This window comes from Nothoprocta perdicaria, unplaced genomic scaffold (genome assembly GCF_003342845.1).
Source record: "Nothoprocta perdicaria isolate Ctin4 unplaced genomic scaffold, notPer1 scaffold_228, whole genome shotgun sequence".
Lineage (NCBI taxonomy): Eukaryota > Metazoa > Chordata > Aves > Tinamiformes > Tinamidae > Nothoprocta > Nothoprocta perdicaria.
The window spans coordinates 1,130,968-1,147,231 of NW_020455450.1; the positions used below are offsets into that span (position 1 = coordinate 1,130,968).

General features: G+C 45.2%; 1 protein-coding gene across 1 annotated transcript; it reads left to right on the forward strand.

Annotated features, from left to right (window-relative positions):
* Positions 1-2,348: 2,348 nt before the first annotated feature.
* Positions 2,349-16,045, forward strand: LOC112947283 (beta-galactosidase-1-like protein 2; the record flags this gene model as incomplete). The annotated part of the gene is made up of 19 exons (XM_026039334.1): positions 2,349-2,431; positions 3,216-3,413; positions 3,622-3,690; positions 3,994-4,089; positions 4,943-5,051; positions 5,284-5,376; positions 7,086-7,167; positions 8,910-8,974; positions 10,233-10,317; positions 10,468-10,605; positions 11,050-11,130; positions 11,397-11,503; positions 11,878-12,024; positions 12,424-12,495; positions 12,641-12,719; positions 13,307-13,394; positions 14,437-14,551; positions 14,883-14,999; positions 15,437-16,045. Coding segments are annotated over 19 exons (1,911 nt in total), but the record flags the coding sequence as incomplete, so codon positions are not given.
* Between the last annotated feature and the right edge of the window lie 219 nt (positions 16,046-16,264).

Below are 16,264 nucleotides of genomic sequence, written 5' to 3' on the forward strand. Positions count from 1 at the left end.
CGCTCGCAGCGGGCGCCGGCGGCGCGCGGTGATGCGGCAGAGGTGGCTCCAGCGCGGCTCGTTGCACGGCGCTCCCGGGGCCATCCGTGCGGCTGCCCCGCGCCGGGCTTCGCTTCCCTCCTCCCTCGCGGCAGCCGCCGATCCGGGTCCTCGCAGCAAAGCATTAACTCCTTTCCTTTCTGTCGGTCCCGCCTGCGCTTGGCAGCATCCCTGCCCGGCGTTACAAGCAGCGGCTCCAGCGGCCCGTTCCCACGGCGGGCGCTGTGGATGCGGCTGTCCCGGCGAGCAGAACCGCCTCCTGCACACGCGAGTCCGGCCTTTCAGCACCGGGAAAGGAGCTGCGCGTTGCCAAGTGACAGCAGCTCCGCACCCGGAGCCCTGTTGTCCCGGACAGCCAGGCCCTGGAGATGATATTCAGCCTAGGGAACAGATAGTTATGTGTTATCAGCCCCATCTTTCAGTAAAGAACCTGCGTACTGTGTAATAGGCACYTAAAATTGTAGTGGGAAGTTCCTGATCTTTGAAGCCTTAGAGAGCCCTTGACGACTCTTGGCTTAATTGGAAGCAGAATTTTTTCTATGGTAGGTCCTGGAACAGAGCCACGTGTGTTCTTAGCAGAGGATTATTGCAAACTAATACCTGATAAAAGCATAGGAGTCTGAGCCTTCTGGAGCAGTGTACCTGTCAAACACCAGTCTCGTTGCTATCTAGTGCTCTTACCTTGGCTCAGGTCACTGGGAAATAAAATGATCTATAAAGTGCACTGAGCGTTAGCCAGSGTATCTTGAATCTGCCCCTGGTGTGATAGAGGCTGCTCTTTGGTTGCTATAGAAGATGGGGAGCACCAAGTCCAACCTCAAGCTTTCGCTTTTTTCCTGGGCATAAACAGCCCAGAATAAATAGTCAAGTCCTGTGAGGCCGACATAAGCAGAGCTTACAGCTTAACTACAAAGTCCCTTGTCCTCTGAAGTCATCCGTGTCTGCATGTCCTTTAGTATTGCCAAAGGAAGCAAAGTATCTCCATGATTCCCCCCCATTCTCTCTCAGCTCTTCTGGGTATGTGGCAGAGCAATACCAAAGCTAAATATATCTCATGCAGAGAGGATTTCATCCAGGGTTTTTTTTTACAGGCACAAATGCATTAGTATAGCTGTCTGGTTTAGGAATTAACTGCTGGCWTTCCTATTCCCCTTGGAGTGTTTGCACTGTATAGGTTTTATAAAGACGGATTGTTGAGGGCTAACTTGTCCCACTCTGTTTCAGTGTTTCTGCTCTAGGGAATTGATGATCTAAAGCTATTTTTTACAGTGCAGACTTGAGTTGTGGTCCTGGCTTTGCAGCTTGTGTCCTGATGGGAGTCCCGGTGACTGGTGCAGCTCTGCATGCCCTGCAAAATGCATGGAATTCTGTGAGCCACAGGGCTGGAAACACTTCTGTGCAGAGCTGGTGGGGATGGCAACCTGTGTGTACACGACATGAGGGAGAATGAGGGGTGGAAACCCAGCGCAGGGTAACGAGGTGATCACAGAACCACAGCGTGGTTGAGGTTGGAAGGGACCTCTAGAGATCCCAAAACAATTTAAACATAATTAAAACAAGCAAAATCAAACAGCAACCTTTGGAGTGGGCCTACACACTTAGTTTCCTTTCTGAGACCAAGCAATGGGATCCAGGAAGCTGCAGGGCCCGGGAGCTCTACACCAGTCCTCTGCAGTGCCAGGAAACACTGCAAACAGGGAGGTTTTCCAGTAGGAAACTCGGAGGGGACTTGCCAGCTAAGTTAGGGGCAGGATTAAGGAGATAAGCTTAAGTGATTGGTTTATTTTTATCTGCCCTCGAGTACTTCCTGAGGGCCGGGCTCATGCCGCCGCCAGTGGCACTGGCAGCGTTAGTACTGTGTGCAGGTGTAATTTAGGGATTTATCTAGGTCAGAAACTGATTGAAAATGTAGAGTGTTTATTTTTTTTTCCATCCTAAACTTCCAAAATTGGAATATTGCATTTCCTCTCTCCTCTGGGCTTTCTGCCTCCTGATTGCCACCATGCAATAGAAGGAGGYGCAGCTGTGATTTCCTACTCTTGATTTGCTTTCCTCATTTTCTTGTGCGGATGAGCATTTTTGGTTCTTTCCCTGTCCAGGCAACCTCCCTTTCAATGCAACCATTATATATTTCTCGCTTCTTTTTCATCATTAGAGCTACGCCGTCCTCGCAGCAGCGTAGCCCTGTCCTTGCTGCACCTTCCTGCAGGTCCCGATCRGACCACGTTGCCATTCCCTTGCTTAGTGCTCCTTATAAATGGTTCGACAACAAATCCCGCTGGGTGCGCRTTGACTGAGGGCAGTGATGTCTAATCCAGACTTCCTTTTCCAGGTATTACCCTTGCCTGCTGCCGGTTGTTTCAGAGAGCTGTGAGAATGCTGTGCTACACAGGTACCCTCTGTGCTTGTCAGCCAGCCCGTGCCATGTGTTGGAAGCCTTAGGTTTAGCTCCCCCATAGTGTCCTTGTGTCGGAGGACAGGTAATCGCTGCAGGCTCCTGCTGACCCATCCCTGAGAAGTCCTTCCTTCCGCTAATGCCCGTCCCTGCTTAGTGTAGAGAACAGCCAGAAGTTCAGCTATTTCCCACCCTGAATGTGACATTTCTCTCCAATGTGTGGGTCGGCCCTGCTGGCTTGGGCCTGGAATTCCTGCTCTTGCATCTGGCGGTGATGATGTCCCAGAGGAACAAGCTGGTATTGTCTAGGCCTGGTGCAGATGCTGAGTTCTGGAACGGGGGCAGGCTGCTGGAGGCAGTGAAATGCTGTGGATCCCAATACTTGAGAACACCGATTGAAGCAGCATGAAATCAGCAGCGTCATAAGGCAATAGGAAATAGGTTCTTGCCTGCAGGAACCAACCTGTTCCGAGTGATATCTTCCCCATCTTGTACATTCAGCAAGTTAGTTTTGTGATCTCTGCCTGAGAAGAGCCACGTTTCAGTTGCGGAGAACGTTAGAGGAGCTTGGGGCAAACAGGACAGAAGCTCCTAGGGAAATGAATGGGGGATACACAGCCGAGACAGCTTCCACAATCTTCTGGAAAACCTCTATGGCAAAGCACATACCTTAGAACTAGGAAGGCCAGCGCTGATCCTGCCAAGCGGCATCTCTCTTAGGGGGACCGATTCCCTTAGGAGAAGGGAATGAGAAGYTGAGAAGCTGCCCTCTCTCTTACAGGTTTAACTGGAGCGAGCTGGTACCTTTGCGCTTATGGGGCAGGACGCTCGGCTTGCAGACGGAAAGCTCGCACTTCCTCCTAGAAGGAATGCCCTTCCGCATCTTTGGCGGCTCCGTGCACTACTTCCGAGTCCCCAGGGAATACTGGGAAGATCGCATGCTTAAGATGAAAGCGTGTGGTTTAAACACGCTCACTACGTAAGTGTCCTTACTCTCTATTACAGTCCCCACAAGTGTGGGTAGTTGCTGGGGACTTTGCCATTAACTTCAGTGGGCCATAGCAGTATCTTTGAGCACTTACAAAATACCATCAGCTTTGGATCTGTATTTGACTAACAAAGTGTATGCACATTTTTTTTCTTTCCTTTTGGCACTGCATCTCCACTGCCCTCATTCTGCATTTCAGGTATGTCCCATGGAACCTTCACGAACCAGCGAGAGGGAAGTTTGACTTCAGTCGAAACCTGGATCTCGAGTACGTGGTGCATGCAGTTCTATATCGGATGCTCCTGTTCTGAGGGGAGGGTGTATGTGGTGGCTCAGGATGAAGAAGTGTTGCTGAAGTTCAGCCTGCACCTTGATTTGGCAATGGAGACTCTTTTCTTCCTCTGCTTTCTGGAGTCCTGGCAATGAAAAGGTTTGGTATCGATCCAAACTGCTTTATCAAGCAGTTTTCTTCTGCTTCTGATACCTAAGGTTCCACATTGTTAGGTGTATTAACAGTGCATGGAGAGTAGGTTCTTCAGCCAGCCAGTAATTGTGTTGTCTGGATCTCTAGGGCCTTCCTTTCACTGGCAGCTAAAATTGGACTGTGGGTCATTCTGCGTCCTGGACCTTATATCTGCTCTGAATGGGACCTTGGTGGTCTGCCCAGGTAAGTGTGTAAGCAGTTGAGGCAAGTCTTGTAGGACAACCCCTGATCATGCAGTTGAGCCCCCTCCAAARGTTCAGAATGGGTCTTTGCTATGGGAACGGTTGATTTTCTGTSTCCCCAAAGCAGAAGAATATCTATTTTGATATTTCTTAAGCAGTAGAGCTAGTAGACCTGGAACCAGTATATTTTTGAGCAGTTGTTTTTTGAAAGAATAATTGTGCTATGGCATAAAAGTTACAGCAAGAAAATGGAATCGGGAAACCCACCTTCTATTTCAATGGCAACTTGACTGTCTTTAAAATAYGAATAGTAATATTTGCAGCTTCAAATAAGGACTTGCTGTGCCCTGGGTTTATTTCAAAAGTCCTGCCACAGCAAACGTATGGACAACTGGCAGTAATAAAGCCCCAGAACTTTTTCTGAACTCCTCCTGTATTTTCTCCTAAAGCACACAGCTTGTTGRTAAGAGGCTTTGGGAATTGAGCTGAAAACATCTGCAGAGACTTGTGTGGTTACCAGATCCCAGTGGAACCAGTACCACGTTTCATCTCACTTGTTTTCCTTACCTTCACGGAGCATGAACCTCAGAGGAGACACCTGACTCAGATAAAATTAGGGGGATTATTTCTCATAATTTTTATCATTTTCTCATGTCTCAGAGCTGTAAAGGTTTGTCAGGAACTTGAAGATGATAGTACAGCTACTCCTGCTAAGACGTAGTAGTTAGCCCTACATTATATTATGAGAAATGCATATGTTGTCAGTAAGGCCAGAGATAGCCTTACTTCCAACAGCCTTGATTGAATATTGAATTCCACTCTTAACACATTTCCATTTACTGCTTTCCTCATAGCTGGCTACTGCAAGATCCGGAAATGCAGCTGAGGACAACGTACAAGGGCTTCACCGAAGCTGTGGATGCSTATTTTGATCACCTAATGCCTATTGTCGTTCCTCTTCAGGCAAGTAGCATCTGTCACCCTCTCTGTCCCCAGGTGGGGACTACCTGCAGGTGAGCTGCACACACGAGTGTTGAGTTAGTAACAGCAGCAGGTCAAAACAACAACGAATCCACTAGCTTTAGTTTAGGAAGCAGCATGGGTTATAGTTGTCCATGTCACTCCTTCAGCTCTACCTATTTTATTATGTATAGAAATCATGGTGACCAACTTCTCTCTTAATTTCCCTGAACAGTACAAGAAAGGCGGTCCCATCATTGCAGTGCAAGTGGAGAATGAATACGGTTCCTACGCCAAAGACCCGAACTACATGACCTATGTTAAAATGGTAATGTTGGCACATTTACTTTTTTCCTGTGGTGAATCCCTTTCATAACCCACCTTACTTATAGTACTGCACCATTTCTGAATAACCTCGAGCAGGTCTTCAGAAAATGGGATGGAAGGAAAATGTACTTTCAAACAGATGATATCAGCTGCCATTCTCCACTGTTAATGTGTGATGATGCTGATTAGCTCAAGTTTGTTGCCTGAATTTTATGCTCCTTGCTCTTCTGCTACAACATTATCAGATCCTSCCCAAACCCTTTGGGTACCACAGCTGAGCATCCACTTGAAAAACTAAATGGGTTAACTCTAGCTCAGGTCATCTTATTGCTCACAAGTTATACAGAGGCTCTTCAAGCAAAGAAACTGTGACAGGAGTCCTAATCTGCTTAGAGCGGTGCTTGCTCCTGCTCCTCCATCTGTACAGTCATTAAAGACTGATTAGAGGGCTAAATATGAATRCATTTCATATGAGCACATTCAAGGGTTAATTGGTGATCTAAACAAATCTGTCAAGATTTTCTGTTGTCTCTACATGGTTTCCCTCCCTATATCACGCACGCATAACAAGCATGTAAGTAAATGGCTTGTAACRAGTGGGGCATGGAGCTGTGTTAGCTAAAAGCCCTTCGCTCTGCCTGAACAGTTCACCAACACAGTGCATGCTTTCCCTGTGCCAGTGATGAAAGAGCCCACAGTGTTTCACAGACGTGTCAGAACAGCTAACATTTCCTTGCCAGGCCTGTGGGTATATTTCTGCAGTGCTGTTTGCTGATATTCTAGTATTGTAGGCAAGAAAATGAGGGAAAGCAGCACTTGCAGGACTTCCTTTTAGGTGTGGGCTGGAGTGGGATCTTATGTTAGCATAGGTGGACTGGGACTTTGGACAGCTAGATTGTGTTCTAGCTTGGACTCTGCACTCTGAATGTGGCGAGCTGATTGCTTCACATCTGCATGTAGCACACCTTATGGTGTTGCAATCTTTCTGGAATTTATGTGCTCATTAAAAAAAGAAAAAGAAAGCCTTATCCTTATCTCACCCTCTCAGTGCAGTGACTTCCCTTTCCAAGATATCTGTGCCATGGAAGGGGGCATTCACACCTCCCTCTGTGCACAGTACATGAGCTGGGATTAGCTGTGCATACACCTGTGTCTGACTCAGACACCGTTTCTATTCCTGGTTTCTCTCCCGCAACCTCAAATCCTGTGATGGATTTCAGTGTCTCATTTCTTCATTTTACACTCATACTTTTTTTTAAAARAAAGTGAAACTGAGGGGGAGAAACTTAGTATAATGCAGTCCTCAAAGAATTATCCTAATATAGTTTGTTAGAAATTCCAGCTCCCTCAGTAGTTGAGTTTTGTCAGATACTAACCCCCGTTAAAGTATAAATTTAATGATGTAAGGAAGAAAAAAAGTCCTGATGTTTGATAGGTCAGTGAGAAATTGATCTTACTTTCTTAAACAAAGCAAGGTTTTCCAGACATCTTTAAGCTGGAAAAATTGGACAGGGATGCTTCGAGAGTAATGGGAGATGTCACAGGAACAGAAGTTGTTTCCAAGCTGCTACCGGTCTCAAACCCTGTTCTGTCAGCCCCTAGGGAAGGGAGATTTATATGTTAGCGACTAAGTATCTTGACAAACACTGAACATGCCATCTTAACTGRACACAGTGTCTTAACGTGATGTTTTTCCTCTTTTTAATTTAGGCTCTGCTAAGCAGAGGGATTGTGGAAATGTTAATGACTTCGGACAACAAGAACGGGCTGTCATTTGGCTTYGTGGAGGGAGGTATGTGCTTGTGGGAGAGCAAGGTAAGAGATAATTAGAAAGAAAACGTTTTTCTATTTTTCTTTATCCTCTTATTTTTAAATGGAAACATGAGAAGGACAAATTCAGTAAGTCTGAATCCATAGTCCTTCATCACAAGTCCTCTTCAAGATTATTTTTTTTTTTTTAGAATGCAGCAATTTCCAGCCATGACCACGTAGGGTCACTCTCTCCCCGCCAGTGAGCRTGTATTCAGAAGGGCTGGTGTGGAAATCCCTAGCCAGACATCACCATCTTCTGTGGGAATGTTTACTGCCTCAGAGCTCGTTCTTGGTTGGAATTATCCTTTCCAATGTGTTGCATGCTAGAGCTCTTCCATATCGATTTGCCTCTTAGATGTCATAACAATCTGTTTATTAGAGTCAACATGTCAAGTAATCAGATGTGTGGAATAACTTGGGCTCAAAGTAAGATAGCAGCAAGATGATTATGAAACCAACACAGGAAAGARTAGAATCCACTATAGAAATGGGTACGAAAATAGAGAAGAGCCTGATAGGAGTTGAAATATAATGCAGTAATTCGTAATTCTGCTTTTGCTTGTTCTTCTTACTAGTAGTAGCTCAGATGCTTTCCAAGAAGCGTTTCTGGATTCCTATTAGTTCCAGGAACAGCCACTTTGGTGTTCTGCAGAGAAAAACACCCTGTACAGGACTCGAGACCTAGCCTTGCTGCCTAGCCTTTATTCAGTGGTTGCAGCATTTTCAGTGATGTGCTGTTGATATGTATYAAGAGCAGAAGTGGGGACGTTTGCCTGCAGGGCCAGCTAATGTATTACACAGGTGCTTAATCCTGTTTTGTTGTGCTCTCCCACCTTGTTTGCCCGTGCTGAATTCTTCATTCTATCGTACTGTATAGAGCAGCCTATTAAAGAAAGGTATAAACAGTGCAAAGTCAGCTTTTGCTCCTGCAAATATTCTGTTTCAAGCTCTCTGTGTGACAGAACAAGGGCTTTGGTTGATACCAGCTCTTTTGTAATAAGTCAATTTTTAATATAGAATCACACTATTGCTCTTGAAATTCCTGAGGTTCCTGGAAGGAATGCCATCTGTGTGGCAGAGGGCTAGGAAAGTATGAGCATGTCCCAGGGGTGTATCAGTGTCTGCAGACAKGTCTTACACTGGTGCTTGAAGACCACGCAGCAACTTTTGCTATTCATCCAGCTGCACAAACCAGTTGCTGTTTGGCCCATGCTACCCAAGGCAGAAGCACAGTTCCACCTTCCAATTACGGTCTCTGCTTCACCTGTCTTGTGGTTTCTCACCCACCCCCACAGACATGACAAGCTACAAGATACAGCCTGCCAGCTAAAGCCTGGGAAGATCACTGTGACGTCCAGATATGTCTTTCTAATAATAAGTTTGCCTTTATGTGGTGCCTTTTATCTGAGGATCTGCAAGTGCTTTACAGCCTCTAATGAAGGCTTGTGACACCCCGTGACGTGCTCTGATGCTYTTCCAAGTTTCTGAATATTAGAGTTAGAAAGTTGGCCTGTGAGGGTTCCAGTGTGTGCTGTGGTCCAGTTCGATTCTGCATTCGAGATGAAGGCTTGAATGGGAAATTTTGAAGGAGGATTTTTAGTAATTCAGAAGATGTTGCAGCTCTGCCTGACCTCGAGCTGGCTGATGCCAAGGAAATGCTTCCCCAAGCGAGAGCTTTTTGTATGTGTCTAAATTAATGAAAGCTTCTTCTTTTCTCAATAGCACTGGCCACTGTTAATTTTCAGAAACTGGAACCTGGGATCTTGAAATACCTGGACACAGTACAGGTAGAGTACAGAAAAGCTTGTCTTTGTTCTTACAGCTGTTCCAGGCCAGCATTAGAAATGAAGCACGGATAGTGTRCTAGGAGGGTTTAGACAGCTGCTCTGGGCTTCCTTCTCATTAGGCTGTGTCCTTCTGGAATCAGTGAAAACATTCATGCTCATTTCTCTGGAAACTGAAAAAGGTTACAAGGATGCTGTTCTCTAGCACCTGCCAAAAGGCAAGAGAACTGCTGAATGTGCTTTCACCTGTAGGTCTTACAATATTCCCTAAACTCTGCAAAAGAAGAGCAGGTAGCACCTTTCCCACAAACTGAATACTGAAACACAGTCCTTTGCCACGCTTAATAATTACAAGATAGGAAGCCTGCTGTAAGGATTATGAATTTATGTTACTTTTTCCTTTTTATGTTCTCTTATTCCAGAGGGCAATAATGCTCCTTCTTTGGCTGGTTTGCTGAGTTGCTGGTTTACTGATGATTAAACATTATGAAGAACTGATCCGAACCTGTAGCAATCAGACTGTTACATGCACCTGCACTTGTTTTCTCCAAATGAAACATGAGTTTCTTTAATGCTACTAATCCTGGCCATTTCATTTCGCCCGGCAGGCTGAGGCCATCCTGCTCTGGGCCTGGGTGGAATTCTGCAGGAGGGAAGGGAGCTGGCAAGTGGTGACGAATGGGAAGCAATTGCTCTGTGCGCAGGGCCTTTTTAATGAAGACCTAATTCGTGCAAAGGCTAATGCTTTCCTGCCAGCGCCATATGCAGCATTAAAAAGGCATTAAGCTGCTAAGGTCTGCTGTTCCCACCTTGGCAGCAGTGACTGCAGCACACCTGCAAACTGGCAGCTGGCAGTGCCATAGCTGATAAGGAGACATTTATAAATGTGGATTTCTAGCACAAGCCAAACAGTGACAATTCGTTTGTCTTTGTGCTACAGCTCTATCAAGCAACTATATCCAGCAGTGTTTGTAGTGCCTGTTTGTGTGCTATAGCTTTTGCTATAGCTTCTGCTTTGTGTCTGGCAGAGTTCTGCTCTGCTTTGCCTGCCTGTTCATGGGCATTGCTGTCCATGGTAGCTTGTTCTGCGCTTGTGCAGAGCTCTGTAGCTGGTTTTGTTTGCTTTTTCTTCTGCTTGAGAAGAAACCCCTCTTGTAAACCATGTCCCCAAACTACATTTGAGCAGTGCTTCTGTGGAAAATAGGGATGAACACTGGACTGCCCTGTCTACATTTTAATTCTTTGCTTTTCTTTGATACAGAGAGATCAGCCCAAGATGGTCATGGAGTACTGGACTGGGTGGTTTGATAACTGGGGAGGCCCTCACTATGTCTTTGATGCAGACGGTGAGCACCAAATTGTGTGTTGTACATGGAGGGGGTTTACTGCTGCACAAACAGCTGCCATGAAAAATAGCACACTTTTGGTTAAATTATTGGAAGTGTGTTAGCTTAGTTTCTTGGTCACTGGCCTTCCTGGACTGTCCTCTTTTACAGAAATGGTGAATACTGTAGCAAGCATCCTCAAATTAGGAGCATCCATCAACCTCTATATGTTTCATGGAGGCACCAACTTTGGCTTCATGAGTGGTGCTTTGGAGTCTGATGAATACAAGTCAGATGTCACCAGCTACGGTGAGGTTTTTTTTTTTATTCTGAACTGGGAATAGGAGTTGCAAATGATGGCTTTACTTCATGTTATCTCCATGCTGGCTCTTCCTTCTAAGGAAAGATGGTGATCCAAGCTATTTTGTTTTTGAAGTTCATCAGGTCAAATTATACCTTTAAACTCTTTTCACTCCGATAGCTCTTTACTAGAATTGTTAATTTTTGAATTTATCTTGTGTGAAGTTATGGACAACGCAGATTAGGTCCTTCTGAGGATGCTGCTCTACGATGAGTGGGTCCTCTCCAAATTAAACAACTCCATGCTGGCCTAGCCACATTCACACAGATGGAAGAGTGCAGATTTCCATAAGACAGCACCAAGAAAACTGTGTTTTGGGCTCTTATTTCTTAAGGTGAATGCTGACCTGAGACTCTATATGTCCTTTAAGAACCTATGTACTTCTTTTTCAGATTATGATGCTGTGCTGACAGAGGCTGGAGACTACACGTCCAAATTTTTCAAGCTCAGACAGCTGTTCAGCATGATCATTGGTAATTATAAATCCAAGAGCCAAAATACTGTTTTAGCCTACAGTGGTAAATCAGAGGCTTTTTTAAAGTGGCCCTTCTGCTGGAGCCCTGTGGCTCTGCTTAGTTGCCTGGCTGGGAGCATTTTCCTGCAGATGGGAGGGAGATGGTCAAAGGAGGCCTAGAGGAACCTCAAATCCATGGATCTTTGTTTGTTTTTGTATCTGAAATAACTCCCATACACACACACACACATATATATATTTCTTTTCTCTTCTTTTGCAACATAGGGCAGCCTCTGCCTCTGCCTCCCATGATTGAAAGTAAGGCATCATACGGTGCCATCCTGTTGCATCAATATATCTCTCTCTGGGACGTGATACCATCTCTTTTACAGGTAGTACTATCAATTTCTGTGTATTTCAGCACTAAGACACACTGCCTCTTAGATGGGCAATGCCATTAGTGTACTAGCTTGTTATCTCATTAGTGTAAGGGTAGGGAATGTTTTGCCAAGGATATTCAAATAAGAAAATACCTTTTTCCTCACCTATTTTACTCCTATTCTGTTCTTTGGGAATGCTAGTCCTGCAAGTCCTTGGCACCCTTTCCTGGTATGTTTGTCTTCATTGCTGTAGCTTTTATAGAATCACAGAATAATTCAGAATGGAATGGGCCTCTGGAGGCCTCCAAGGTAAATGTAATCTGTGGGAGAGTGGAACCACCTATCTAAAATGAATTGCCCCTATGTGGCCTGTTTCTTCTTTGCAGCCTGTTAAATCGGAGTTTCCAATTAACATGGAAAACCTACATCTGAACGATAGCAGTGGGCAGTCCTACGGATACGTGCTCTATGAGACTGTCATATTTGGGGGTGGACATCTGCATTCAAGGGACCATATTCGGGACCGAGCACAGGTGAGGCACACGAGATAACCATGAATGACTTCACACAAATGTCAGTGCTTGGGCTTGGCAACCAGRCAGGCAATGGGCTAGCTGTGGATTAAAATGGATCGTTTTCTTATATCAGAACTGTGATTCTCTCTTTCAGTTCACAGCTAAACCCAWACCCTTATGATTTGTAAATTTGGGCTTGATTTGTAAATTAAAGCTTAAAGCATCTTTAAATGTCACAGTATTGAATGTTCTGGCAAATGCGGTTTGTGAGTTTTTCTCCCACATATATTGACCTTGAGTTCTCATCCCAAGCTGTGGTAGTTTCCTCCCCAAAGAAAGTTCCAGTAACCAGCATAGCACAGGACCTTGGTCTGACTGATGAGAAATTGCTCTGCTTTCTTGTGCTTTGCTCTGCAGGTGTTTGTGAACACCATGTACGTTGGTGAGCTGGATTACAATACAGTGGAGCTCTCCCTTCCTGAAGGACAGGTAACTAACTGGAGAGCGCTCACGGCAGTGGGAATATTCCCATACTCTGTGGATAACCAAGAACCAAGAGCTCTAAAGAGACATAGCTGTCAAGCAGGCACATKCCACTTGATCCATTGAAGTAGCTGCTCCCCTTTTTTTACAGGGATTCAGGCAATTAAGACTTCTGGTGGAGAACCGTGGTCGTGTCAATTATGGCCTGGCTTTGAATGAACAGCGGAAAGGTAAGTTCTTCTTTTCTTGGAGCCTCACAGTGCCCCAGATCTCTGAGTTTAAGCCCTGWAGAAATGCCAAGATCCTATTTCAGTGGGGAATTGTGTGCAGAGTATACAGAGCTAAGCATTTGAGTGGACTAATTTCATTTTACTGCAGAGAAGGTGAGTAAACACTCTGCGTTTCTTAGGCAATCTCAGCTGCAGTCTTGCAATTAAGGGGCTGGATTCCCCATGTTCATTTTACTATTAGAAAATTAACTGATCTACTACTTAAAAATAAAATCCATTTATGGGCAGCTAACTAAAAAAGCAACAATAACAACAACAAAGAAACATCTGCTGTGTGTGCCAACAATGCTTTCTGCTTGGAGGATGTTTAACAGCTTAGTGAGTTAAAGCAGAGGAGAGAGTGGAGAGGCCAAAGTATAGTAATGTTCTTCCCCTCTCAATCTGGATGAGCTATGGGACCATATGGACTCTAATTCCGTAGCAGAATGTGGCTGCTTTCCATCTCCTGCTGTTCCTCGTCTTCAAATAGGAAAATCTATCAGCTTTAGCTGCTTTTCAACTCTTCATTACCCACATTGCTCTTGCAGGCTTAATTGGTGACATCTTCTTGAACAAAACCCCCTTGAGGAACTTTAAGATTTACAGTCTGGAGATGAAACCTGGATTCATGAAAAGGTCTGTTTGATTTCTTCAAATTTTCTTCCTCGTTTGAAACTGTTTTGCAAAGGTACAAAATCTAATAGTTCAGTTATCAGAAAGGCATTAGATAAAAGAAGGCAGGCAAACCTCTGCACTGTTAAGTCTCTTTCTGGTCCCTTTGCCCAAAGTAGTACAGAAAATGGCACCACTTTATACCATTATTTAGGGAAAAAATATATTCCCACTGTGGAGGGCTTAAGGCTCCCTCATACCTTTGTAGCTGGGTTAGATCAGGCAGGTAAAAGAAGTGTGGCTTAGCTGAAGCACTGTGTGCCAACCTACTGAGAGGCTGGAGAAGTTTGGATCTTTCTTGGAATTAGCAGTCGGGCTGCTAGATTTGATAATTGAAACTCACAAGGGAAGGATTAATTCTAGGAAGCTACTAATAGTACATTAACAAGTCCAGATGGCTTCCTCTCKTCCATGCTTTTTAAGTTATTTGCTTTAATTCAAGAAAGACTGAGCTCTGTTGAGCAGAGGTCGCTCAACAAGCCTCTCTTAGTGGATATAAAAAGCCTTACTGAGTGTTTAAAGCACTTCCTTCAGCCTGTGCAGGCYGTATACATTTAAACCTTCCACCATGGCACTGGCATTTAGGAAGAATGGGTGCTCCACCAGCCAGCATGAAGCCAGGGTTTGTTGTGAAGCACTGGAGGTGGTGATAGCCCCATACATCTTYTTTTGTAAGAGATTTGCAGTTCACTGATGTGGCAAGTGCAAGATAATGAAGACTGAGACAGGTACCACAGAACAGGTGTCTTACGTGGAGGCCAGAGATGCACGAGGTGCTTGTCTGGGCTGTCTACAGCAGCTAAATAGCCTGTCCCTTTGCAGCAGGGTGAATATAAGCAGCAGCAAATCCCAGTAGGGAGCAACTGCTTGGCRTTTCAGGCATGAAGGGCAGCAAGCAGCCCTGCAACACGTCTGTCTGTCCACCACTGTGAGCACGGATGTGAAATGCTCTCGCAGTGTGCCCTTGGGCTTCCTGTTCTTAGTTGTGTTGGTCATTCCCTTGCAGCCTGCGACACGTTGCGGGATGGAGTGCAGTCCCAGACTACTTCGTTGGTCCAGCCTTTTTTCGTGGGAGGCTGTGGATAGAGCATCAGCCACAGGACACTTTCTTGAAGCTACAGGCAAGTCCTTTTCTATCACATTCTTCTGGGAATGCAGTGTTTTTAAGGCAAAGACATTTCCTCCTGTACATTCAGAGCCTAGCAAGATCCCCAGTACCTGACTGAAACCTCTAGATCCTGCTGCAGCTGTACAGTTAAAATTGCATTAGTGTTGCCATCTGCAAATGTGAAGGTTTAAAATCTTTCTCAGCAGAAGAGCAGTTTTGCTCACTTGGGTCTGCAGCAGGTGGCCTGAAATAATGCGAGTGTGAAAGTAGAGTTAATTTCCTGGGGGGATCCTAACGAGGTAATACAGCTGCATCACTAATTTTGTGTGCTGTCCTGATTCTAGGGCTGGGAAAAAGGAGTTGTGTTTGTCAACAGTCGGAACTTAGGCCGCTACTGGAAAATTGGGCCTCAGGAAACGCTCTACCTTCCTGCCCCCTGGTTATGGAAAGGGAGCAATGAGGTAAGAGGCTTAGGTAATTCTTTTGTTTTTTTTCTAATGTTTGTTTGCACAGCTCGAAAAACATAGAAGTGTCCTGCACATTAACTGCTCATCTTTAGCTGAAAATCAACTTAAAAGCAAAGAAAGGAGAGCGTTAACCCCCACGTTGTGTGAAAGACAGGGAAGATGCTGTTCTCAGGCTGAGGATGGCTCTATCAGCCACTAGGGCCACAAGGATGCCAGCTAAACTTCAAAGCACAGCATCAAGTTCAAAACCAAGACTAACCTGATTTGATGCTAATCCATTTTATGCGTCATGCAGTATTGTAGCATTATAATAACTGTTCAGGCTCATATCGACTGATCTCTTTAAATGATGCTCCCTTCCCCTGCTACCCTCATGTGCCATTTCCCCCTAGAAATTCAAGCCTAGGAACTCAAATCTTTCTCTTCCACAGATCATTATTTTTGAAGAGCGAACAGCAGGACGGATAATACAGTCTGTTGACATACCTTATTTAGGAAGGACCCAGTATGTGGACTGATGAGAGCTTCTTTTCCATGTTTGGTTCATCTTGGATGTTCGTGGTTGCATGCCTGGGGACACAGTGGCCCGGGCACTTGGGCACGATAGTTTCCACTAGACCCAGGTAAAGGATTTGCCCTTTGGCAGTAAGTTCAGGAAAGAGAGAACAGGCCCCCAGGAAGCAGAGTCTGTTGATGGATGTGGAAGCTCTTCTCCCTGCACTACAGAGCCTGGATGGCTGCGCATGTTGCCGACAGCCCAGTGATTGTCGAGGAGAAAAAGGTGCTGGAGGCAGGAGAGAGAGAAGGAACGGGAGCCATCTGCACAGAAGACTRAGCCCAGCTTTCCAGTGACTTTACCAATGTGTTACTACTGGCCTCCTCCTTTTTATAATTAGACAGGGAGAAAATAGGGGGTGAACATGTGAGTAGCCAGGTGTGGAAAACCATTTTGTTGTGCTTCCAGGCAGAATTAAACAGCTTGCTCTGCAAAGAGGCCATTATTTGTTCACTTGTTGGAAGCCAGGTTGGATGGCAAGTGAGTTAACTTCAAAGGTTTTTTTCCACTGAGTTTTAATATGGAGGTTGTCTCTCTCTCAGAAAGAAATAATAAAAAAAAAAAGTTCTATAAAGTCAACTGTGTTTTGTCCTTTGTCAGAAGACAAAGCAGAATTATAACATTCTGCTCAGGTCAGGCTGGAGGGAGAACTTCAAAGAGGAGGTGCAGGAGGGGAAAAGAACTGGTTAGTCTTCAAGTCTTC